General features: G+C 28.5%; 1 protein-coding gene across 2 annotated transcripts in view; it reads right to left on the bottom strand.

The window, feature by feature from the left end:
• The window catches only part of insc (spindle orientation adaptor protein inscuteable), a 253116-nt gene that overhangs the window by 4715 nt on the left and 222771 nt on the right, over nucleotides 1–25630 (bottom strand). For both annotated transcript variants that reach the window (XM_075378868.1, XM_075378869.1), the window contains 5 exons: nucleotides 23773–24054; nucleotides 21273–21522; nucleotides 9168–9410; nucleotides 5978–6149; nucleotides 3184–3541 (listed from right to left, as the gene is read on the bottom strand). In XM_075378868.1, the coding sequence (XP_075234983.1) occupies nucleotides 3184–3541; nucleotides 5978–6149; nucleotides 9168–9410; nucleotides 21273–21522; nucleotides 23773–24054 (1305 nt within the window). The remainder of the gene's footprint in view (nucleotides 1–3183; nucleotides 3542–5977; nucleotides 6150–9167; nucleotides 9411–21272; nucleotides 21523–23772; nucleotides 24055–25630) is intronic.

Raw genomic sequence — 25630 nt, 5'->3', positions numbered from 1 at the left:
TCGGTCATTTGTTGACAACCATGGAATTTCAGAGCTTGAGAATGTTTTCTTCACTGATGAAGTGTAGTCTCACCTTACTAGCTATGAACAGTCAAAACACTAGAATTTGGTTGACTGAAACTTCACATGTGTTACATGAAAACAACTTACACTCTCAGAAAATGGGAGTGTGTTGTACTGTATCATGTAGTCGAATAGTGGGCCCCATTTTCTTCAAAACTACAGTGAACAGTGTTGTGTACCAAGATATCATTACACAGTTTATTGCACTTCTTGAAGATGATGAACATGATTGTTGGTTTCAGCAGGACAGTGCCACATGTCACACATACTATGAAACCATGCATTTCTTGCGGGGTTCTTTTCTTGAGGTATCATCTCTAAAGGATTATGGTCCTTAATCCATGGTCAAATCAGGTGAACGCATCCACGTTCACCCGATTAAAAAAAGGACACCCACATTGGAGGAACTAAAGATGAACATAACAGAGATTAACATCATACATGCTACACAAAGTGGCCTCAAACATGGTAAAGAGTTCGAACATGCTTTACTGAATGGGGCAGCTATTTTGAGCATATGTTGTGAAAATAAATAAATCTTTCAAATTATTACATAATGTCTTATTTTTTTATTATGAATCTCTCTATATAAAAAAGTATCCCACTTTTGAATACTTCTTACAAAGTTTTGTATTCCTTAGAAAGCATGACAGTGTAATTGATAATAATAAATTTAATTGCCTTTTTTCCCTGTAAAAAGCTACTAAAGTTGTTTTTTATCATTATATAGAAATTCCTTTAGATAATCTTGAGTATAATAATTTTTTCATTATTTTTATATTTGGGTGAATAAACTGACAGGTTCTTTATAAAAATTATAAAAGCAGTAAATATAAAATTTACTAAAAGAGATTAAGTGCCATCCATTGATTATATACACATAATCTCTTCCAGATAAGATTCCATCAATTTTAGAAAACCTCCTCCACCAGTTATTATACAAAAATCTCAATACATTACAAAAATTTCTCTTCGATTCAAAGCATTATTTCACAACAGAAAGGTGAACATAAAATTAACTTTTCCAATTTTCTGTGCAATTTCTTTCCAATTTTCTGTCCAAATTATTCTTTTGGTTGTGACAGAAATAAGGCACCAACCAGAACTCAGGTAGTAACGATTATTGATGTTCATTATACATCCAGTCCCCATGGCAAATAGATGAAGATTTTGCTTGTAGAGCTGAATTTTAATAGGGCTGGCTTGTTGATATGCAGTAGAATATTTTTCTAAGTGAAAATGACAACTGGAAAACCAATTTCATTCTCACTTTTTCTCAAGTAAGCTTGGCATAGGAGTACTGAAGTAATTCTTTAAAATAATATTTTTTGTTTTTAGTGTGAACTTATATCAAGTTCTTATATCTGTTATAGTTATAACATTGTACATATACACAGATAAGGTTATATATTTCTGGTACGTGTACATTTTATTGATAAAATGATTCCCTTTTCCCCTTTTTGATAAAAAGGGAATCAGACGAATGATTTTGAATATATTTGTAGCTACTTTAATCAAAAAATTAAAAATTATAACTGAAAATTTGTTATGAAGTTGTGTAAAAAGTTATTTTAATTTTATTTTTACCAAAAAGTATAGATTTATAAATTCTACCAGGTATCTTACATAAGAATATTTACATTACAACATTTATATTAATATTACATTATATTTATATTTGTTAAAACCATTAATCCTTTATGCTTATGAAATTGAAGGATGGACCTCCCCCTTATTTTATTTTACAGAGTCCAGCAGAAATAACTCCCCGATTTCCCACTGCTGCCAGTGGAGCACTAATAGTATAGGATGTGGTGTCGGCATACCAAGCGGATGTCTTGCCATTTCAGTTACAAACATGGCATGGAGTGGTGAGCATCGCACTTTGGTTATTGAAACGTATTTAAAAAATGGTGATTCTGTTATCAATAAGCAGCGATTATTTTGTTCACACTTTTGGCTGGGTCTACATGCCACAGTACCACAGTACCTGATAAGAAACAATTCAGTTATGGGTAACCAGTTTTAGAGCTACCGGTTCTGCTTTGAAGAAGAAATCACCTGGTAGGCCATGAAGGATTCGAATAATCAAAATTATTGAAGCAGTGACAAGCAGTTACACAATCTCCATGTTGCTCAACTCTTAAACATGCTATTGTGTTACAAATTTCTGATTGGATTATAAGGAGAGTTTTACACGCTGACTAACAGTTTCATCCTTATAAAATGATGGTCATGCAGCAGCTAAATAAAGTGATTGGATCAGCCATATTGCTTCTTGCTAGGCTATTCTGGAAAATGTTCCAGTGGATTTGATTGTGCTGTCGAGTCATGAAGCTCATTTTAATTTATCGGGTTGTGTTAACAAACAAAACTTTCGATACTGGACAGAAAATAATCTCCTACAACTTCATGAGCATCCTCTGCACTCTGGGTGTGTTACAGTTTGGTGCGCAGTTGCTGAATTTGTAATAATAGGGCCATACGTTTTTGAGAAAGAAAGGCATACAGTTACAGTAACTTCTGAATATTATGTAAAAATGTTATGCGACTTCTTGCTACCAAAACTTATGAACTCTGAAATCAAGCAGAAAATTTATGGTTTCAACAAGATGGGACACATTGCTCACACAGCAACACAATCAATCAATTTCCTCAGAGAGGTGTTTCCCAGACATCTTATTTCATAATGAGGAGACATCCCACGACCTGCATGTTCACCCAATCCTACAGCTTGTGATTTTTCTTCTCTGAGGACATCTAAAGGTTGAAATCTTTAGAAACAGAAGCCAAGAATCCTCGATTATTTAAAAGTTATTATCGATCAAAAAATCGCTGTAATACCATTGTAAATGACAAGAAAAGTAATGTGGAATTTCAGGGAGAGGTTAAAGACCTGTATAGATAGTAAAGTTCAATGTATAAATGACATAGTTTTTAAAAATTATTAAAAGTTTGTGAAAATAAATGACAAATATTGTTTTTTCAGAATATATTTAATTTTTTTATAATTTTGTTGTAATGTCTATTTTATTTACTTTCAAATCATGGAGTTATTTATGCTGGGCTCTGTATATATATATATATATATATATATATATATATATATTTATAAAATACCTTGACAAAGCAATAGCAGATCTATGTTGTAAACGTTCAGAAGCAGCAACTTCAGCACTCGACTGTAAAGGTGAGTGTCGTACTTGAAGAAAACATAATAAAGCGACAACAGCCCTATGTTCAGCAAGATGTGATCTTGCCTCTGGTACAGCAGTCATATTAGCAAGTAAACCAGCAGCTTGTTCACGTAAAAATACAGGTGCAAATGGACCTTGTCTTCTTATTGCGAGTAATAATGTACCGGCACTACTATTTTCCAACATTGTCCAGATACACTGAGGTTCTAATTGTGATAAATGACATAATGCAGCTGCACACAATAATAATGCACTGCTTGAAGTTGTATTATTAATAATACCTGTAAAAAAAAACATATTAAATTAAATCTTCCAATTAAACTACTACTTTTGTTAAAGTAGTAGTTTAAGAAGTAGTAGTTAGTTAAAGAAAGATTGAGTAAAGTTATTGTAATTTGTAGCATTAAATAAATAAATTGTTATTCTGATTGATACATAATAATATATCATATAAATCATGTTAGTACTGGTAAATGTATTATACTCCATAGACAAAAAAAGGAACTGTCCAAGCATTTGCCTATAAACAATCAAGGGAAACCATAATAAAACCTTGAACAGAGCAGCATCACAAAATACAAAATAAAATAAAAAATAGATATGGTTACAGTTCATGTTTATTTTCTCCAACGAGTTTTTCAGCTACTGCCAGGTCTGGATGTTTGTATGTATAGGTAAATGCAATTACCGCTACCGACTTAACAGTCCTGATGTAGAAGCAGTGTAAGTGTAAATGTACCGATAAACATGTGATCTCAAACAGACTCCGGTCAACCATTCTTAAGATGTGTGGTTAACTGAAACCCAACCGCCAAAGAACACTTAAGCATTCAAATTCATATAAAAGCAACTGCTTTTACAACGACTAACCTTAAACTTTTCGACTTCAAAAATCAGTTGATTTTGCGATGATGACATTAACTTCTAGACTAACCTGGTGGGTTTACAGTTCATATTAATAATTGAAAAATACAAATATATGAAATAATGTTAAGGTAACTGCATAAAGATAATAAATATAAAATACGGATAAAATTTTTTTTTTTTTAATTTTTAACTAGTATTAATAAGAAATTCATTAACAGAATAATATTTTTTCCTTAAATAAAAATCTTTCAATAGTATTTTAAATAAATTCATGGGAAAATTTTTTTTAATGGTTCAGTAATTTATTAAAAATGGCAATGAAAGCAAAATAAAACCCTGTCTCATAATAAACTGAAATATTGTGTTAAATTGTATGAAAACAGTTTGTTGTCTGGTTTAGTAACAGTGGATATGCTATATTTTCACATTTACTTTGTTATTGCGAGTTGAAATTAGTTACGAGGTACAATTAAAAAAAAAAAATGTATGTTACAAATTGTGTAATATGCATCAAACACTATGCTCTGACAACCTAAGGGCCTGAGTTTATTTTATACCTTGTTTTTTAACATCTAGGATTCTTGTTGTACAGACTCTTGCACACAAATAATGCTTTGAGGAGTTCTCACAAATTGTGGTTTTCCAGGAGGTTTATCATCTAAAACTATGTCAGAAGGATATAATTTCTTTATCTTTAAAAGAACTGAATTATGATTTGAAAGATGATTGAAAGAGACACAATTAATATTCTCACTCCACCGATCCATTTCAGTGTGGCTATAAATTACTCCCATGTTTGTCCTTTCATCTTCACTATTTTATACATAAGTCTGACCAACCTTACTCAAATAATATCAGAAAGAAATGTGTCAATTTTTTTTGACTGATCTGAAGAAAAGAATAGAGATGAACATGGTACAATGAATTAACCTCAGGATAGATGACGGTCATGATAGATAAATCTACTGTTAAAATATCTCTGGTTATAAAGATATTAATATAAATAAAGCTCTATATCTAAACTTTATTCATTATTTAAAATAAAATGTTATCCCCCCTTGATAATGCTTAAAATAATACTACTTTACTTTTATGTTGTTACTAATAATTCACTTAAATTAAAAGTTAAAATTATTTATAACAACATATGTTATTTATTGAGTGTTTTCCCAAACCACTTATATAGTTCAGATAATTTCACTTCATGAATTTTTTGTTAACAAATTCATAATGAACTAGATAAGAACTGACTTCCAACATAAATTATAACACAGAAACCTTTTATTTTGTAACTAACCACACTCAAATCTAACAAATAAATTTGTTTTTCAAAACTTATAACTGAGTAACAAAGAATAACTAAATCCAATGTGATGACTTTATGTACAATTTAGACAGATGTTATGGTAGTAGACACTATAGGTTTTCTATAGCATTTAATTTTGAAAGGTAAATTGGTTTAAAAATATTTTACCTTCAATTCAGTAGTTTTCACGATTTTGATTTTTTTAAAAAACTTAAAAATTAAAAATGTAACATTTTTAGAAATTTATTTAACTCCTATTAATTTTTACAAAGGAATAGACAAGGTGGATAGAATCATAATGCAGTTAAGGTGAAAAGCATGCAGGAATTAAGAATTTATGAAAATAAATTTAACCTTTTGTAGTCAGATCACCATGCTCTTTTTAATGTTAATAGACATTATATGATCATTATTTAGGGTTTGATTGTGATCCAAGCAGCATTGGCCAACAGCATTAGCATTAGTTTGCCAATAATCTTTAAATAATACCAGCTTATGATTATTGTGCCCTACTAATTTCGTAACATCCACTATATATACTTACGAGTAATTGATGAGACTAGAGGAGTTAATTGTTGTGTTAATCCAACGACAGTATGGTTATCTTCAATCCAAGGTGCTGTTATTTGTACAATAACAGATACTGCTTCAGATAATTCCATTTCTGATCTTCCATCATCTTGCAAAATTTCTGCCAGTATTTCTATACCACCAGCCTGTGTTAACATAAAAATATTAACAGAATTAATTTTTGATATTTTTCATGACTGTATACTTAAAATCCTGACTATTCATAATACATATTTGTCGGAATTTATTACAGAAACAATTACAAATGTAATATTCCTTTATACAAGAGGAAACTTGTTTCTTCTCATATTGTTGAAAAACTTTCAATATACATCACCACAACAGAATGAATTTTTTTTAATATTTAAAATGCATATACATTACATGATAGAAATGTTAAAAATTAATTTAATAAATACCAGACTACCAGATTCATACTTATTACTAGAAGACATAAAATTCTAAGAGCCTATGTCCACAAAACGTTTTTGAATTTTTAACTAGGTCATAAAAAATATTATATTTTAGAAAATAAATATTTTATAATATAATGATAAGTCAAGTTTACAGATATTACTTAAAACAACAGAACATATGAACAATGAGAAAAACTCTTCAGCAGCTTTAAAAACCATAACATAAATATCAAGAAAACAAATAACTTAAAATATCTATGTGAAAATATAAATATCAAAACTGAAAAAGAAACATTTAGAATAAGAACTGTAAAAATGAAAAACGTCTATATGAAAGTTAGAAACTTGTAGAATAAAACTTGGTTACATTAAGGTATTAAAGACCCTAAAATACAGTTTTAAAACCCAAGAAGTTCTGAAGGTTTAGAAACATTACTTTTGACGGGATGCAAATTAATAAAGAATAAAAGATCTTGAAAAGAAAGAGATAATAAAACTATTAGATCCAATCAAAAACAAGAAATAGCTACATCAATGTTATCTTGAGTTAACCTAAAATAAAAAAAAATTACAAGATTTGCAATTTATTTCAAAATTAAATAACATAATTTGGTCTTATAAGTAAAATAAATTAGATCATCCTTAAAGAATTTATTATCTAATAAGCAACCACCCAAAAAGTTCTTGTAATGGTGATTAAAAAAAAAAAAAACACATTTTATGGAATAAAGTTTAATTCCTGATTTTTGATATGAATGAGATATAACACGATGATAGTGTATCTAAACAATGAAGATTGGTTAAAACCTTCTTTTTTTTTGACTGAATTAATTTCCCACAAAAGCTTATAAAGAAACTTGTATATGAAGAATGAAATTTGAAATGTACAAAAAATACCATGCCTGACCGGTATTAGAACCCAAGACCTCCAGATGAAAAGCCAAGATGCTACCACTCTACCACAGAGATTGGCAAATTTTGTTGTTGTACTCTCGTTAGCTTGTAGTTATATTAAACAAATATAAAAATTTACATTTTTATTATTATTTATGACAAATTATGGGTCAGGAAATTCAATCCATAGATCTAAAAACTCAAAATTCCCTTACAAAAATAAAAATCTAAAACACAACCAGCAGAAAATCTATCCATCGAGGGAATTCTCAAAAATAATTCTGACAGTAACAGAAAAACTTTACAACTTTTCTGATACTGTGTCAAAACTTTTATGGGGGCATATAAACTTAATTTGCATGCTACAGGCTTAGTTTTTAATTTTTTTAATTACACTGTACGTAAGAACTGTCCTAGCTGTTATTTGTAGTAGTGATGTTTTACTGCAATATGTGCAATTGTGTTAGTGCAGTAATGCATCAGATGACTCAATTTGTTAGTCCTCACCAGTATTTATATAATACTTTATCATTCTTCTTTTTTATCAACAGTGATATAATTTTAAATATAGCTGCCATGCAATTAATTCATAAATAACTCAACTCAGTCGGCAGCAAATGAAAACATCAAACATAAATCAGATCATAAATCAAACATAAAACATCAAAACATAAAATGTGCGTACCTTTTGAGACAGTCTATTACAACACAAAATGGTTTGTCTATAACAGGATAGCTCTTAAAGTGAATTGAGTATACAAGGTGTGGCTATTAAATAATGAGACTAATGCTGCTACATAAGAAATGCGCATATACCAAATTTGTATGACTGACAGCTGTGTTTAGTGTGAAGCCTTCTCTTTCAATTGTAATGAATTACAATTCAACTGTCTTTCAATTGTTGCCACTACAGTTTCTGTAGAGATATTAGTCTGGCCATGGGCTTCGTTTGAATAATAACAACTGGTTTTTTTGTTTTGCCAAAAAAATTATAAGTGTTTTATTAGACCAAAGAACTGTTGTGAAATTTCATATGAAACTTGGAAAAATTGTTACTGCAACTTATCTTCTACTAAAAACAAGTATATGACAATCTATGTCTATCTTGTGCACTGGTTTTTGACTGCTTTAAGCGATTCAAAGATGGCTGAAAAGACATTGAGGATATGTTCGTCCAGGTCGCCCTTCCACATCAAAAATGGATAAAAATATTAAAATAATTGGTAATCTGATCTGATCTGACGGTTAAGTATTCTTGACTTTATTCAAGGTCCTTGCTCAACTCCGTGAAAAAATAAGAAAAAAACGACCTGAATTGTGGAAGAACAAGTCATGGGTTCTTCATCAGGATAATGCACCACCTCACACTGCATTGTCTGTCAAAACATTTCTAGCCAAATATAACATCCCAATGTTAGAGCACTCGCCTTATTTGCCTGACCTGGCACTATATGACTTTTATCTGTTCCTCAAGGTCAAATCTGCATTAAAAGAAACAAGATTTCAGACTGTTGAAGCTGTGAAAGAAGAAGAAGAAACACGCATCATGAAATAGCTCACAGTAGAAGACTTCCGCCACTGTTTCAAACAATGGAAAATTCTAATGGAGGATTGTAGGAAAGAGAAGGGGTGTACATTAGAGAAGGGGATAGTAACTAAATAAGTATAAATTTAAAATAAAATATTTTACATCATTAGTCTCGTTATTTAATACCCACACCTCATATATGCTGTGTATTACTGAAATGAATTTAATAAACAGTCAAAAACAGAATTTATAATAATTTTGCTGAGGTCAAGAACCAATCTAAAGAAAGAACAATACATTAATTATATTGTATAAAGACAAATTACCTGCTCAAGTTGTCTTATTGTGTGTGAAGAACAACAAACTGTAGCAAGAGTACGTAATGCTGCAGTACGTACAGAAACGTTTCTAGAGTCAAGACATATTGTTAATATTGATCTTATACCACTACTACACCTAGCTACCAATTGGCTAAGATGTTGTCCCTCTAGCCCTAAACCAGTTAAACATGATAAAGCTGTCAATAATAAGAGAGGAGATGATGGTTCGTCAAGTACTGCCACTAAAATCTGAAATTAAAAAAAAATATAAATAATCATTACACTCTCATTTTGTAATTCATTTTTTTAATAAAGTAGAGAAACTATGATAATATCCCAGAACTATTCTAAGAATCAAACCCAAAACCAATTATTAAAAAAAAACAGTATCAGATCATTTCACACAACTGGTCACCCAGATTGTCAGTAACATATGGTGTATTATATAATTTCTTATTAATACTGCTGGCCTCATATGTTGGAGTGATAGTGTCTGTATTTATCTGAGAAGTTATGTTTTTTAACACCAGTCTTGGTTTGGTATTTTTTGACATATTACAAAATTTATTTTTCATCATTGCAATTAATTATTTTCTTGCATAATTAAACCTTTTAAATTTGTAGTAAGCTTTATTATTATGCAAACTGGAAAATAAATTTTATTATATTATAAAAATTAGAATAGAATGGTCTATTAGTTAACACATACTCTGAAATTTAATGTACAGTCATTTACTCCTTTCATTGTTTTTTTTCTGTGAGTTTGCATGGCATTATCATGAACAGATCTTACAGTAGCCCAGTTGTGCAATAATGTGTCCTAGTCATTTTTAATATGCTTATCTGTATGGTGATGCATTGTTGTGCAATGTAATGGTTATTTTGGATTGATTCGTCAGTCTCATTTTGGTGATTCACATTGGTCACAGAAACTGAACAACTGCAAGATTCATATTACTATAGAAGCTAAATTTTATGGCCAACCTTTTCATAGTATTTTTTTTTTTTAAATCTGGGATCACCGTTAGGTATTGTTTCAGAGGATGAGATGAATGACAATTTTTGTAGCATGAGATTAATTCTCATAGTAATTTGATAACAGTTTTATCACCATAAACAGCTTTTAGATGACAATGGACATCACTAGATTCACTTTTTCTGCAGTTAAAAATTCAATCTGTATGTTTTAGACCTATTGACATAAATGAATGAAACTATACGATGATAGCCAGCTATTGCTTTGGAATTTTATTCTCCAGTGCGCATTACATTTTAGTGTTAACAATTTAATAATTTCATATTATAGTATAATAATTTAATAATAATTATAATAATATTGATTTATTGCTGCAGCACATATGGTTATGGCCATTATCCATTAATAAAATCTAACATAATTCAATAAAACAGCTAACAGCTGTACTAAATTTTTGTAATCTATGGCAACCAATTATTTAAACATGACCTCAATTGTTAACATTATCTTATAACTTAAAACATTCCAGGTATTATGCTACACTTAAGGTAAAAATCGATGTAGTTTTCACTGCTAAATTTGATCAGTGACACTGAATAATAATTGTAAAGAGTAAACAAAATAAAGTTATTATGTACAATCAAATATTGAGAAATTTTATTATATAAATCTTCATCCATCACATGGCATATGTGTTGTTACGCTTCAAAATTTTTTTATGTTGTATTAATGAAATTAAATTTTTATAATGCTGCTGTTCCTTGTATTTCCGCTTAAAAAACTAGCTATTCTTACCATACTATACAGCACTACAATCATCTACTTTCAAATGTTTCTATTAAGTGTACATCAATAAATATACTTCTTAATTATTATTGCAAAATTTATATATAAAACTACTGACAAACACTGTCGGAAAATTAGAATTGTTCAAATGAAGAACCCCATTTTAAAACATTGTTTTGCTTTCTTATTATTTTTTCCCCCATTCAACCATACTCAAAATGTCTGCATTTCAGCTTGGTCATTAATATTTTTCTCATCAAATATCATCAATGTAGGATCAACTTGATAAATAATAATTCTTAAGTAAGAAATATGTAAACATAATGTCTTTCTAACCAATTATCATCATTTTTTTTCATATAACTATTACTAAGTCTACAATACAGATAAGTATATTATCAAATATGAATTTAAGATTTAAATTAATGTTAAGATGAATAAATATTTCAAAAACTGGTTGTACTTTTTCAAGCAAGTTATTAAACCTTTTTCTTATTAGATTTCCCTCATTAAAAATGGGCCTTATGAAAAAAATTAATTAAATTTTTATTACTGAACCGACTTAAAATTAAAAAAATCAGATCAAAATAATGAAAAATAAATCAAATTATGAGTTTCATTAATAATACAATTATCCTAATGCTAACTAGACCCAGATAATTCAGATAGTCTGTTTAAATGTGAGAGAAAAATGGGGTAGTGTTAAATTATATTGTTCATCTAGATATTCAAAATTTAATTAAATTTATGAGGAATTAAAATCTAAAAAAAACTGGGTAGCAAATCTTATTATTATTACTTTGGGACATTCTTTTTTTATTCTTTAAGGGCAAACAATTAGTACTTTTTAAAAAATACATATGATTGAGTTTAAATGTCATAAATTATTTAATGTTTATCCATTTATAAAATATATTATATATATAAAGAAAACTAACAACTATTGGTTTCTGAGCTAACCCTGGCTGAATTTTATTGCATTTGGTTCCTGAATATTGTCGCATTTATTATATAAATCAATGCATAAAACATACTAATCCTTATGAAAACTCAATATAATAAAATTCATTCAGTGACTGTTCATTCATGTGTGTATATATATATATATATATATAAAATAGTTGCTTGATAATGAATAAGCAATAATTAAAAAACAAAACAGTATTAGTGATAAATTAAAAGTTCTAAGTCAAAACATGTTATATATTTGATACTCAAAATGTTAATATTTAGAATTCATTTTAATTAATTTCTAATATAAATATTTATTTAATGTCAAGATATTTAAACAACCAAATGATTTATAAGCATGTTATTGCAGCAATATATTGTAACAATCTTATTTATTGCTTATTTTAAAACATATCAATCTTAACTTTTAATCAGCACAGAGTTAATATTGATTAATTTACACAAGAATTGTTATTATATTTTAATTAAAATATTCTAATTCAACAGAAATAATTATTTTTATTGTATCAGATTATTTTATACTGATTGTATTTACATGCTAAACTTCATGGTTGCAGACAATATGAATGTATCATCAATTACTCCTGAAAATGTCATTGTCATCAATAATAACAAGCATTCCATGCCATGCTTGCAATGAAAATTTATTTCTGAAGTGGTATTCCATTATTCTAATTGAAAAGTAGAGACCTACTAATCAGAGTAGTAAGGTAGGTGGTATTACTAAGTAGTAGGTGGTACTAAGGTGGTAGTAGTACTTAGTAGTAGGTGTTACCTACTAAGGTAACCCACCGAGTTGGTCTAGTGGTGAATGCGTCTTCCCAAATCAGCTGATTTGGAAGTCGAGAGTTCCACCGTTCAAGTCCTAGTAAAGCCAGTTATTTTTACACGGATTTGAATTACTAGACCGTGGATACCAGTGTTCTTTAGTGGTTGGGTTTCAATTAACCACACATCTCAGGAACGGTCGAACTGAGAATGTACAAGACTACACTTCATTTACACTCACACATATCATCCTCATTCATCCTCTGAAGTATTATCTGAACGGTAATTACCGGAGGCTAAACAGGAAAAAGAAAAGAAAGGTACCTACTAAGGTGGTACACATCATCCTTACAACTTGAAGATGACTTCAGAACACATGAAATCTCTTAAGATCTTAAAATTATCATTTTAAAATTCTACTAAGGTGATTTTTTTTTATGCAAATAATAAAATAGTAATCACAAATTCAAAAGTCTATGATAAGGTACTCTGCCTTAATTTTACTTAAAATCTCACCAACATAATAAAATTGTTGGAACCACTCTAAAAATTTATAAATTATCAAATCATTATTTTGTTAATTTAAATTATGACGACAATCAGTTTTTAACATTTTTTAAATGTATATATTAAATTTATATTGTTTCCTACTTTAATTTATTACAGAAGTTTTTTTCTCTGAGAGTAATGATGATCATTAAACAGCCAATCACTATTGTAAACAGAATTAATAATTAAGAACTGAATATCATAATCTTGGTAAACTAGACATGCTGATAGATAATGGTATATTTAGATCAGTAAAGAAAACGGCAGGAAACAATTTCATACCTCACTTTTCCTAGTAATCTTAGTATGGAATGTTTTTCATTCTTATGGAAGGTTATGTCATTTTCAAAAATGGTTTGTTATTCATGTCATGTTGCTTATATTGGTTACAGATATAAAAAAGACACATTTATCATTGTTTTATTATTTTCAAGAGACTTCTTAAGTGTTACTTGAAAAATTTTCTCGTTTTTTTAAAATTGTACATCTTTACTCTTTACCTTACGACAATGATTACTTTTTATTTTTTGGGGATAAATTTCATTAATTATTATTACTTACCCAACTGTGAGGGAGAAAGAATGCTAATTGGGTCAAATTTTACATGTTCGGATTTTTGATAGCTCATAACCTCCTCAAATGAAAAAATGTAATTTTAACTTCTATAAATTCCAGAAGTATACACACACATATATATGTGTGTATGTGTATTGTTTCATATTTTCAGACTGGATGAACTAAGTTTTATGAAATTTTGTATGATGATGACTTCTGAATCTGGGATCACTGATAACATTTAATTTTGGTTGAAACTGGTCAGGGGGATGGGAAGAATGGTCACTATGGTTCCTGTATCTCAAAATTTTACTCAAGTAAAACATATTTTTTCTTTTAGACAATTCAATATCAATTAGTAGGCTTATGTACTTCTGGTTCATATTGTGAAATTTTAATCTTCTTTTTCTAATTTTGGTTTTTCAAATCTTTGTAACTTTTATAAATATCCTTTTTTGATTTTAGTCGTACCCTTCTACTATCTTTCTAGAATCGTAGCTTCTCCTTACGATTTTCCTTTCAATTTGAAGGAAATTTTCTAGGCAAGTTGGATTTGTCATTTCAGCTCCACGTAGGATCAGTAGTCTGACTCTAGTATTATAATGACTCAATTTTCATTTTATAAAAAGATCCTTTTTATGGTAGATTTCTTTGGTTAGTAAATTTAATTTTTCTAATTTGGATATTTGGATTTCCAAAGCTCCTTTACCTGCCCCGTTTTTCTAATTATTTCTCCTAAATATTTAAACTGGATTATGACATTTATATTTCCATATTTAGTTTCTATTGATTTTTTGGGATAATATTTGAGGTTTGTCATAATCTCTTTTTTTGAGAAAGAAATATGTAAGCATGCTTTTGACGTTTATTGAAATAGCGGAAATTTTCTGCTGTTTTCTTAAGGTTGTTAATTCTGGGTTTTCTTTTATTAATTATAATTATAAAGATATGAAAAATAAAGTTTAAAAAGTAAAATTATATTTAAAAGTTTAAATAAAGTAATAAAATATCAATATCAACTGAAACTATAACCTATTAAATTATAATAAATAGATAAATATATATATATATATATATATATATTCATTTTTTTTTCTAAAGTCGATCCTTTCAAGAGTCATATTCCTCTGCACTATACAAATTATGTTAATCCGATCAACCTAAGTACAGAATTAATAAATAAATCAAATAAATAGGATGACACCTACTTTATCCATAATTGATTCAAGAGCGCTTTTGTGAGCTACTCGCATCATCAGTTGCTCCATATAATTTTTTCAAATCATTCATATAAAATTACATATTAAAATTGAAATTAAAAATCATTCTATACTATACATAAGATTTAAAATTGTTAAAAGATCATTTTCCAAATTAAATAAAAATTATTTTATTTTGATTTTATTATTGATTTTAGTTTGAATTTTTAATTTAATTGTAGTAAATGACTTCATATTTATATATATATATATATATATAAAATAAATATTTTTTTTTTATTTGGAAAATGATCTTTTAACAATTTTAAATTATAAATCTTAAGTACAGCATAGGATGATTTTTAATTTCAATTTTAATATGTAATTTGATATGAATAATTTGAAAAAATTGTATGGAGCAACTGATGATTTGAGTTAACTCATGAAAGCGCCCTTGCTTGAATTATGGAATAAGGTAGGTTGTTGGTTTATCTAAACCAATAACTTTTTTGAAAAATTATGCTTAAACATGCAAATTTTTAAAATTATTCAGCCTACTTTATTTAATTTATTTATTAATTCTGTACTTAGGTTGATTGGATTAATATAATATATATATATATATATATATATAAATATTTATGTAAACCTTACAAATTAATTTTTCAAAAGTTTGTTTATTTAGTCTTTTTGGGTTCATTCAAATCATGTCCAAATGAATTTCTTTTGTTTAATACATAAAGTAAAATAACTTTTATTATATAATTTGTTTTATATAAATAAATAAAAAATAATATACATTAACTTTAACCAGAGTTGCATAACTACAATAAATGTGTAAGATGATTAACTATTATTGTATGTAAATAAAAATTTGATTGTTTACAGTTAGTAAAAGAATTTATAACAGTAAAACTTTAATGAGAAAATACCAACTTGTCTATGAAGGCACCAGCTGGCTATTATTATTATTACTACTATTATTTTTATTACTATCGTTCAACAACTCCACAGCTACACCTATTTTATATTAACCTCTATGTTGTAGTAAGTTAACCAAAGAGATTACAAAATATTCATTTATATTATTACTATTATTATCAGTATTATATCTTCTTCATAGAATAATGTTAATTAGATTCAATCTCTTTGAAAAATGAATCACACTTTTGTATCTTTAACAGTGTGGGTCTCATACAAAAGTCAACTACTACTCGGTTACAATTGTTTTGTTATTTTATAAAGGACAATTATTATAGAAGAATGAATGAATGAATATTTTATTTTAAACAATATATGTCCTAGATTATTTTAAATAATTAATGGAACAATATATGAACTACTAAGTGTCAATGTAAGGTAGTCACATAAAGCTTAATTGCCCTCAATCTAAAACTACAAAAAAAAAAAAATTTAAATAAGAAATTTATGTAACATATATAAAATTTTATTTTGACATTATTTTCTAAACGGTTACACAAACATAAAATTTATTAAACATACTGGTTAATTTATTAAATATTTTAGTGCTTGAAATAGTTAGTATTTAAAGCATCTCATTAAAATATTTAAAATTATAAAAAAGTTAAACATAGATTAAAATTATTTTTAAAATTTGCACGTTGAAGCAAAATTTTTCAAAAACGTTATTGGTTTAGATAAACCCACAATGTTTAATTATTTAAAAACTTTTAATTTTCCAGGTATATATAGTGAAACCTACCGGGTTGGTCTAGTGGTTAACGCGTCTTCCCAAATCAGCTGATTTGGAAGTTGAGAGTTACAGCGTTCAAGTCCTAGTAAAGCCAGTTATTTTTACATGGATTTGAATACTAGATCGTGGATACCGGTGTTCTTTGGTGGTTGGGTTTCAATTAACACACATCTCAGTAATGGTTGAACTGAGAATGTACAAGACTACACTTCATTTAACACTCATACATATCATCCTCATTCATCCTCTGAAGAATTATCTAAACGGTAGTTACCGGAGGCTAAACAGGAAAAAGAAAAAAAAAAGGTATATATAGTGAATTCTGGTTAATACCACCGATTATTCACCACTGGTTATTTGGAGCAGCTGTTTAACTGGGACGGTTTTATAAAAACAAAAACTTATTGGTATAATTCAGGTAAAATTATGCTGATTTAACACCTCAAAATGTTGCTTATAAGGTCCACTACTTAGTATGTTTCTTTATTTTACTAGTAAAATAACACAACTTTATTAGTGATGTGAGCTGTTTAATCGTCATTTAAATGCTATACAGAGGGAGGTAACTTCTTAACCATTAAGAGAATGGTTTTGTACGTCCTGGTCTGTATAATTCTTTCAAGTTGTGTGGTCATGATGACAGAATAATCAAAAAGATTATTCAAAAACTGGATGAAGTTGAAGATAAACCAAAAATCAAACACATTTCTACTCAAGATGGAAAAAAATTTATTAATGGACTTCAGCAGTCTTTTATGGAAGAAGACAGTGAAGGAAGCTTCACCAGCAAATTTGTACATCAGGTAATGAAAGGGAGACAGCAGAGTAAATTATAAGAATATTTCAAGAATTTTAACCAATAAGAGATGTTAAAGTACATTTTTTTTTATTTTACTGACCATAAAAAGTAGTCATTATTTTGATTTGTACAATAGCCTCCATGTAACGGCGAGCTTAGATGACCAGCCCGCATATTACTACTATACTGTTGTTGTCTGAAACATTGGCACACCATGATTAGTTATTTCTTAGTAGGATAAACATGAAGCATGATACGTCGAGTAGTAATCATTGCCGCTTCAAGCTCACTGTTACTTGGCGGTGAATGCACCTCTATTTTGTTCATCAAGCTTTGTTTTTTATTGATGTATGACTACAAAAATAATTTAATAAGTTAAATATTTTAATAGTTGTTTATGCAACTTTAATACTGAATTAGAAATAAAATTCTAAATAATAAGATGTTAAATCATGTTTAACTATTACTATGTATTATACTGTATTTGTGCATATCTCTTAATTTTTGTTAATATCACTTAATAGGGCCAGCTGTTTAATAGAGTTGTATAGTCCCAGACACAAAGTGGTCTGTTTATCCTGAATCCATTGTAGTTATAATGTAAAACACATTATACTGTATAAGATAAAATATGCTAATCAGGTTTTGCATGCCAGAGTTTTTGACATTTCATGACTCATAACCAAAAAAAAATTTAGTATAGAAAAATACTGGAAGAATGAATACACATATATACATATGCATGTATTATGTTGATCTGTTTTTTGCTTGATATCTCCAGATTGGATGGATTAAGTTGGATGAAATTTGGTTCAATGATATACAGCATTGATGCCATTTAATTGTGAACCAAATTGGTCAAGGGGACAGGAAGACTTGGATCTAATGGATCCCATACCTAAAAGTTTTATTCAATGGTAGTAGGTAAATTTTTTCATATAATTTAATGTCTCTACGATAGCTACGATGCTTTCTTATAGTATTCAAGCTTAATCAATCCCTGTAAAGGAATGGGAGCAAAATATTTTTTTCTTGTCGTTTTTGGACTCAAAATCAGATTCATGTAAAAATTAAATGATTTCATTATATTAATATGTCATTTTCGTTACATATTCAGTAAGTTTTATACATGAATGAGTGACAGTAAAAGGCTAATTTTCTTGTTTTTTTTTTTATCAGTTATATATATATATATATTTTTTTTATCTTGCTTGATATATTCAAATTGGATTAACCAATTTTTATGAAATTTTGTAAGATTACTTCTGAATACAGTTCAATGACCCCATTTAATTTTGGTTACAATTGGTCAAGGGGGTGGGGTGATATGCTCATGATGGATTCCATATTTCAAAATTTTATATAGAGTAGAATCATTTTGACGTAATTCTTTACTTAATACTTGCAAACATTAATGTTTCATTTTCATCTTAAGTAGTAGTCTATTCAGGGTGAAGCCCTTGGTAGCCAGCAATAGATAATTTTCCCAACAAAGACAGGAACTCTTTGCCGGCTTCTTTTTTTTTTTTAATATTTTACTTCAGCGAGATACTCTGTTGATGATAAGTAAACATTGAAAGTACTAAACAATTTGATATATAAAACTGTGTAAATAATGATTATCAAATATATAATCCATTATATTCAAACTCACACATTGCTTTGTCCTTTTTCATTCTAGTGTTTTGTTTTATTTTTTGAAAAATCAAAAGTTGTTTGTTTTTTAAAAAAATATTTCTGTGTTTGCTCTCTTTGCACTTGAGTTCTTTTTTGTATTTTCAATTTATTCATACAAGTTTGTAGTTTGTTAGCACTTTTTATCGCATCTACATTTCAGATGTTCAAATAAAAATTAGAAAATTTCTTGCCATTTTCTACATATGATGTTCCCAAATACATAAATTCCCTTACTGTTTTCAGTTGAACACCATTAATTATATATCTAAACTTCCGCTCACAAAATATGACTGTAACAATACTTTTTTTTCACTATTAATTTCTAGTTTTAATCTGTATATTACTTTATTCTTTCAGTCTCTTTTCAATTGCATCCTTCTTCCTTCCACCAAATAGCAATTTCATCTTGAAACAATATCCCTGTTATCAGATTCTAAAACATGTTTTGGTTAATTTTTTTATATATTTCAACCATTGTTAACATTAATAGTATTAGAAATAGTTCAGTACTTACGTATTAACGCCACCGCAGCTACAGCTTTATTTAAAAACAAAGTAGTCAATCGGATATTGGTGGAAAATTAACTGTCTCTTTATTAATTTTAATAAATGGTTATTTATATTTATTTATTTTATAAATATAATTTAACCAAACTTAACATACCCTCACTTCGCTCGCTAACCTTAACTAATTAACAGGAGTGTTTTGATTATTTAAATAATAAATAATTGCAATAATTACTAAATTTATTAAATAAATACTCAAAAAATTACGGTGTTAATTAGTCAAGGTTAGCGAGCGTAGGTTAAGTTTGGTTAAATTATATTTATAAAATAAATAAATATAAATAACCATTTACTAAAATTAATAGAGACAGTTCATTTTCCACCGAAATCCAATTGACTACTTTGTTTTTAAATAAAGCTGTAGCTGCGGTGGCGTTAATATGTAAATAACAATAGTTCTATCATTTTAATCCTGTCTTGATTGGGAATTAATCTGTTTTCCTACAAGTAGTTTTACATTTTTCTTCAAATTTTCCTTAAAACCTCTTTATTTCAAGTTCTATTAATTCATCTATCTTTCAACATTTTTCTCTAACATGCTGTTACACCTGTAAAAATATACTGACTGTCAAAATATCAAGTCTTCTTTTTTCTGATTCTCCGGCACTTTTTGCAGCCATAATTGTTCTTATTTGATGCTACAATTCTAAATGGGGAAGTTTCATTGGAAATAAATGCTAACCTTCCTGAGGAGGGAGATAAACAGTTAAAGACCCAACTAAACCAGTTACATTTTAACCCTTTTCTTTCTTTTTTCTGTTTAGCCTCTGGGAATTAACGTTCAGGTATTAGTTCAGAGGATGAATGAGGATGATATGTATGAGTATAAATTAAGTATAGTCTTGTACAGTCTCAGTTCGACCATTCCTGAGATGTGTGGTTAATTGAAACCCAACCACCAAAGAATACCACTATCCACGATCTAGTATTCAAATCCATGTAAATAAAATAACTGTCTTTAATGCTTGAATGCTGAGGACTTGTCTTTACTAGGGCTGAAACTTCGACTTCCAAATCAGTTGATTTGGGAAGACACATTTATCACTAGACCAATCTGGTGGGTTACATTATAACCCAAACAGCTCCTAAATATGATCCTTATTCACCATTCTACATGTTGGGTTATAAGCAACAACACTTCCAGATTATTAATACACGGATGTCAAAAGCTATATAAAATTTGTAATCAGAAACAGAGATCCTTCTTGCTATAAGATGAAACAAGTTGGCAATACTAATTTTAAAAAACTTAATAATTATTCGTTATAAATCATATTTATTCTTTACGTATAAATTATTAACCTTTATTTGAGATCTGTATGAGAGTTTTCGTCTACATTTTTAAAAAATTCTTACATAACGTAAACATCTAAACCAGAAAGTTTTATTATCTTTCTTCATATAAGTAATTAAATTAATTTTATTCATGTACCTTAATCTCAAAAACCTATTTCATATATTGTTTATTCTAAACTAATTTCACACACATTTGTTGTTCATTAAAATCTAAGGTGTAAGTATAATAAAATTTTATAATTCTAAAATTTACCTTAACTTGTTCAAGTAACAATGAATCAACACATTCTGTGAACGCTTTACCAAGATTCGTTGTTTCATTTGCTAATAAGCGTTGATCAGGTTTTGAACATGTTGCAACAGAGCGTAATTTTTCACACGTTTTAATAAGTAATCTTTGATCACTTGTGGATGTATTACATGTATCTAGGAACTCCATTACATGTCCAACAAGACTCTGTACTAGTGGCCCGACATGATCTAATACTCCACTTTCCACTTGCCTGTAAAAAACAATTTTAATTATTATTTTAATACTGTTGAAAATATTCTGTAGCATGTAAAATAATCTACAAAATAAATAATTATATTTGAATCACAAATTTAATTGGTAATTAAATTATAAAATTAAGGTTATTACACGTAGTTTTATTTTGAGCTAGTACTGAAATTGCAAGCTGCTTGTATTTCAGACCAGTTAGGTGATAATTTAGTACTTCAGGCTGGTTGATGAGTATGAACCAACTATATCTATGATGGTGAATAAATCTTTTGCTGTTCTCTGTGGTGAAGCGGCAGCATCTCAGCCTTTCATCTGGAGGTCCCGTGTTTTTATCCCTGTCAGGCATAGCATTTTTAATACGCTACAAAATTCCACTGAACTAAATGACCAAAGCATTCAATGTCCATAATCTCATAAAAAAGATTATAAAAATTTTTCCATTACGTAATCAATTTTATCTCATCAATTTTTTTTCTTATATTTATTTTTCCATCAATATCATATATTTCTCTTCAGTTGCGGGTAGAAAATATTACTATATCTAAATAATACAGTTTTAGGCAAATTAATGAAAATATTATTCTGTAGAGGGAAATTTCAGATGGTTGGTCAAATTCCTGATTATAAGGTCAACTTTGCTGGTAATTTTAAACAGCTGTTCTGATAGTCATTATTTATCTTTTATAATTTAATATGAATTAACATCATATATAATATCATATAGTTTTTATAGTTTCTGCTAGATATTAAATATTTTTTTATTGTGAACATTCAATTAAATTTTTTAAATGGATCTTACAATAAAAAAATCATAACTGTTCATGAACATTATTTATTGTCTTAACATCAAATTGCAGCACAATTTAAAAAATGTTAATTCAATTATCCACCTGAAAAAAAGACTGGTTTTTTTGATTTATGGAAAAAGAGAAAGTACAGACAAAAAGGTAGTCTACTGAAATAATGGAATCTGATTGTATCTTAACTCATATTACGTGTCTGCCTAATTAAAAAAACTATCAATATTAATGTCAGTTGATGACCACTGTAAAAACAGTAGCACTAGTCACTAATCACAACAAAGAGATGAAATGGTTTTTTAAAAATGTCTTATCAAACAATTTGGTTTGATTTGTCATTGTAGAAATTAAAATTTTTAATTAATACGTATAACCTTCAAATAACAAAAAATTATTGTCTGAACCTACCAAAAAATCAGTAGTTAGTCAATTTTTCCTATAAAAGGAAAACATATTTTACCAACAGATTTCTCTTTCAAAATCAACATGATGTAAAAATTGTAAGGGGATATATTTCAACAGTTTTTAAATATTTTTAATGTTAAATATCACTGGAGACCCTTAACACTATTTAGAAGGAAAATTATGAGTTACACTAAATTATATAAAATACAATTAAAGAATTATGTAAAAACAATTCAAGTCTTGAGTAAAATTTTGAGATTCAGGACTCATGTTGACTCTCTTCCATTCCCTTGACCAACTGTAACCAAAATTAATTTGTATCAATGACTTGATACTAAAGTCGGTGAACAAAATTTCATAAAAACGACTTAATCCTTTCTAAATACATCAAGGAAAATGATAAATGATGAAAAAAAAAATAGGCTTATCCTCCAACCCTCACAATTAAAATACTAATGTAATGAAATCAATCATGCAATAAGTACAAGGATGTGGCTTTGGGAACAGAAATGAAAAAAAAAACAAATTTTTTTTCTTAAACTCCTTTATGAGGGAGGGTTGAATAAGATTTAAAACATAATAAAGTGTCTTTCTTATCTACCGAAGGGGTATTAAATTTAGAAAAACATTTATCTATTCCTTGAGCAAAATTTTGAGATATGAAACCCATGAGGTAATATTACCTTGTCTTCTTAACCAATTGTGACAAAATTTAATGGAATCAATGTCCCAAATACAGAGATTATTGTACCAAATTTCATCAAAATTGATCAATCTGGTCTCAAAATATCAAGTAAAAAACACGCCATTACACATATGTATATACAAATATTCTTCTGGAATACTTCACTGATAAAATTGTTTTTTTTTTTTGTTATAGAAGGTCTTGAAATGATTAAGATATGAAAAAACCCTGATGTGTAATACTGTTAACGAGAATAAAAGATTAGTTTTTTATTCTGTATGTGTAGTAATTTATATTTAAATTTAAATTGTAAAGATAATATCTGATATAATACTAATGAAATTAAATGAATGATTCTTACCTGTATAATTTAGAAAATTCAGTCGATATTAATTTGGTACGAAATTGTAAAGTGCGAACTGCTTCAGTAGTAACAGCCGCCATAATGGTAACTTGCGAATTTAAATCTGCTGTTAATGATTTACTTTGTAATGTTGTCATACATTCTGGTTCATAAAGATATCTGATTTCTTTTAACCAATGGTTAAGTGGTTTATAATCAATTATTTCTACATCATAATCATTATTATTATTATTATTATAATGATTATCATGAGGTAATTGATGATGATAATTATTAGTGCTAAAAAACAAAAATTAAAAATTATGTTTGTAAACAATTTAAATATATGATTGATTGATAAGTATAATTTAATAATTAAATGATCATATATCAATAATAAAAAAAAAAGTATACAGAAAACCAACAAACACCTGATACACTCAATCATTCAACCTCACATAAACAAATAAATTATATATTCCAATGAATAGAAAATAAAACATTATATAGATCACATCAGGAATAGGTAGACATGCTACTTCATGAATAAAAAAAACTGCTTGTCTGGATAAATCAAGGGAAACTTTGGTAAAACCTTGATCAGAGCAATGTCAGAAAGTATACAATTATTATAAAATAAAAAAAGCTGAGAACAAAACTGTAATACTTTCCTGGCATTAGTTATTTATTCTTATATTATGAAAAAATAATTATACATGAAAAACAGTGACTAAAGATTTTTTTTTGGGGAAGGTAATATACATAAAATGTCTGAAAAGTTCCTGAACTACATTAAATAAAAATACAGATTTAAAGATAAACGAATTTCTTCACATCACCTTTTTCTAGTTATACACACGTTGTATTACCGGTAGTGTTCGTCAAACGCTCTGGAGAAATCACTTTATGGGATCGCCTTCAACTGCACGGTGCAAGCTTTTGGTTGACCGGAATGTTGTCAAAAAGCGGTATTTCATCTTCAACTTGAGTTTCGGGAACAGAAAATAATCTGCTGGAGCCAAATCGGGTGAATAAGGGGGATGGGAAAAGACGGTGATTTGATATGCGGCGTAATAACGTGTTAAAACTGTTGTCATGTGTGCAGGGGCATTGTCGTCTCTCTCTTTTTCCTGTTTAGCTTCCGGTAACTACCCTTCAGATAATACTTCAGAGGATGATATGTATGAGTGTAAATGAAGTGTAGTCTTGTACATTCTCATTTCGACCATTCCTGAGATGTGTGATTAATTGAAACCCAACCACCAAAGAACACCGGTATCCACGATCTAGTATTCAAATTGTCATCTATGAGACTCCAACTGCTCGGATCCCAGTATTCGAGCTGGATTCGACGAATGCGACGCATCAGGCGTTTCAGTACTTCCAAATAGAATTTAGAATAAACGGTTTAACCAGTTAGGAAAATTTATAATGAATCAGGCACTTTGAGTCGAAGAATGAAATCAACACCGTTTTCAATCTTTATTTTTGTTACCTGACTTTCGCCGGTCTTTATGTTCCGGGACTCAACCAAGCAGCAGATTGACGCTTCGTTTGCGGATCATACATGAACACCAGCTTCATCCCGGGTTAAAAATGAAAAAAATTCGGGTCGCTATCGACAGTTTCAAAGAAAGTCTTGAGCGCAAAGAAGTACGTGTTTTTGTTTTCATTCAAGAAGTTTCGAACGAAAGAAGAGTACACTTTTCGGCGGTTCATTTTTTCTATTGTTCGAGCAGCAATGCTTCTTTCTTCATCGATTTGCCACAATACCTATTCATTTGTCACTTTATCCACCCATCTGATTTTTAACGTTCTCCTATAGCACCGTATGTCAAAGGCTTCTAATTTTTTCTTCTCAGATACTCCGGTCTTT

This window comes from Lycorma delicatula, chromosome 11, assembly GCF_047948215.1.
Source record: "Lycorma delicatula isolate Av1 chromosome 11, ASM4794821v1, whole genome shotgun sequence".
Lineage (NCBI taxonomy): Eukaryota > Metazoa > Arthropoda > Insecta > Hemiptera > Fulgoridae > Lycorma > Lycorma delicatula.
The sequence above is the reverse complement of the archived record's forward strand: the minus strand, read 5'-3'. Positions and strand labels throughout refer to the sequence as shown.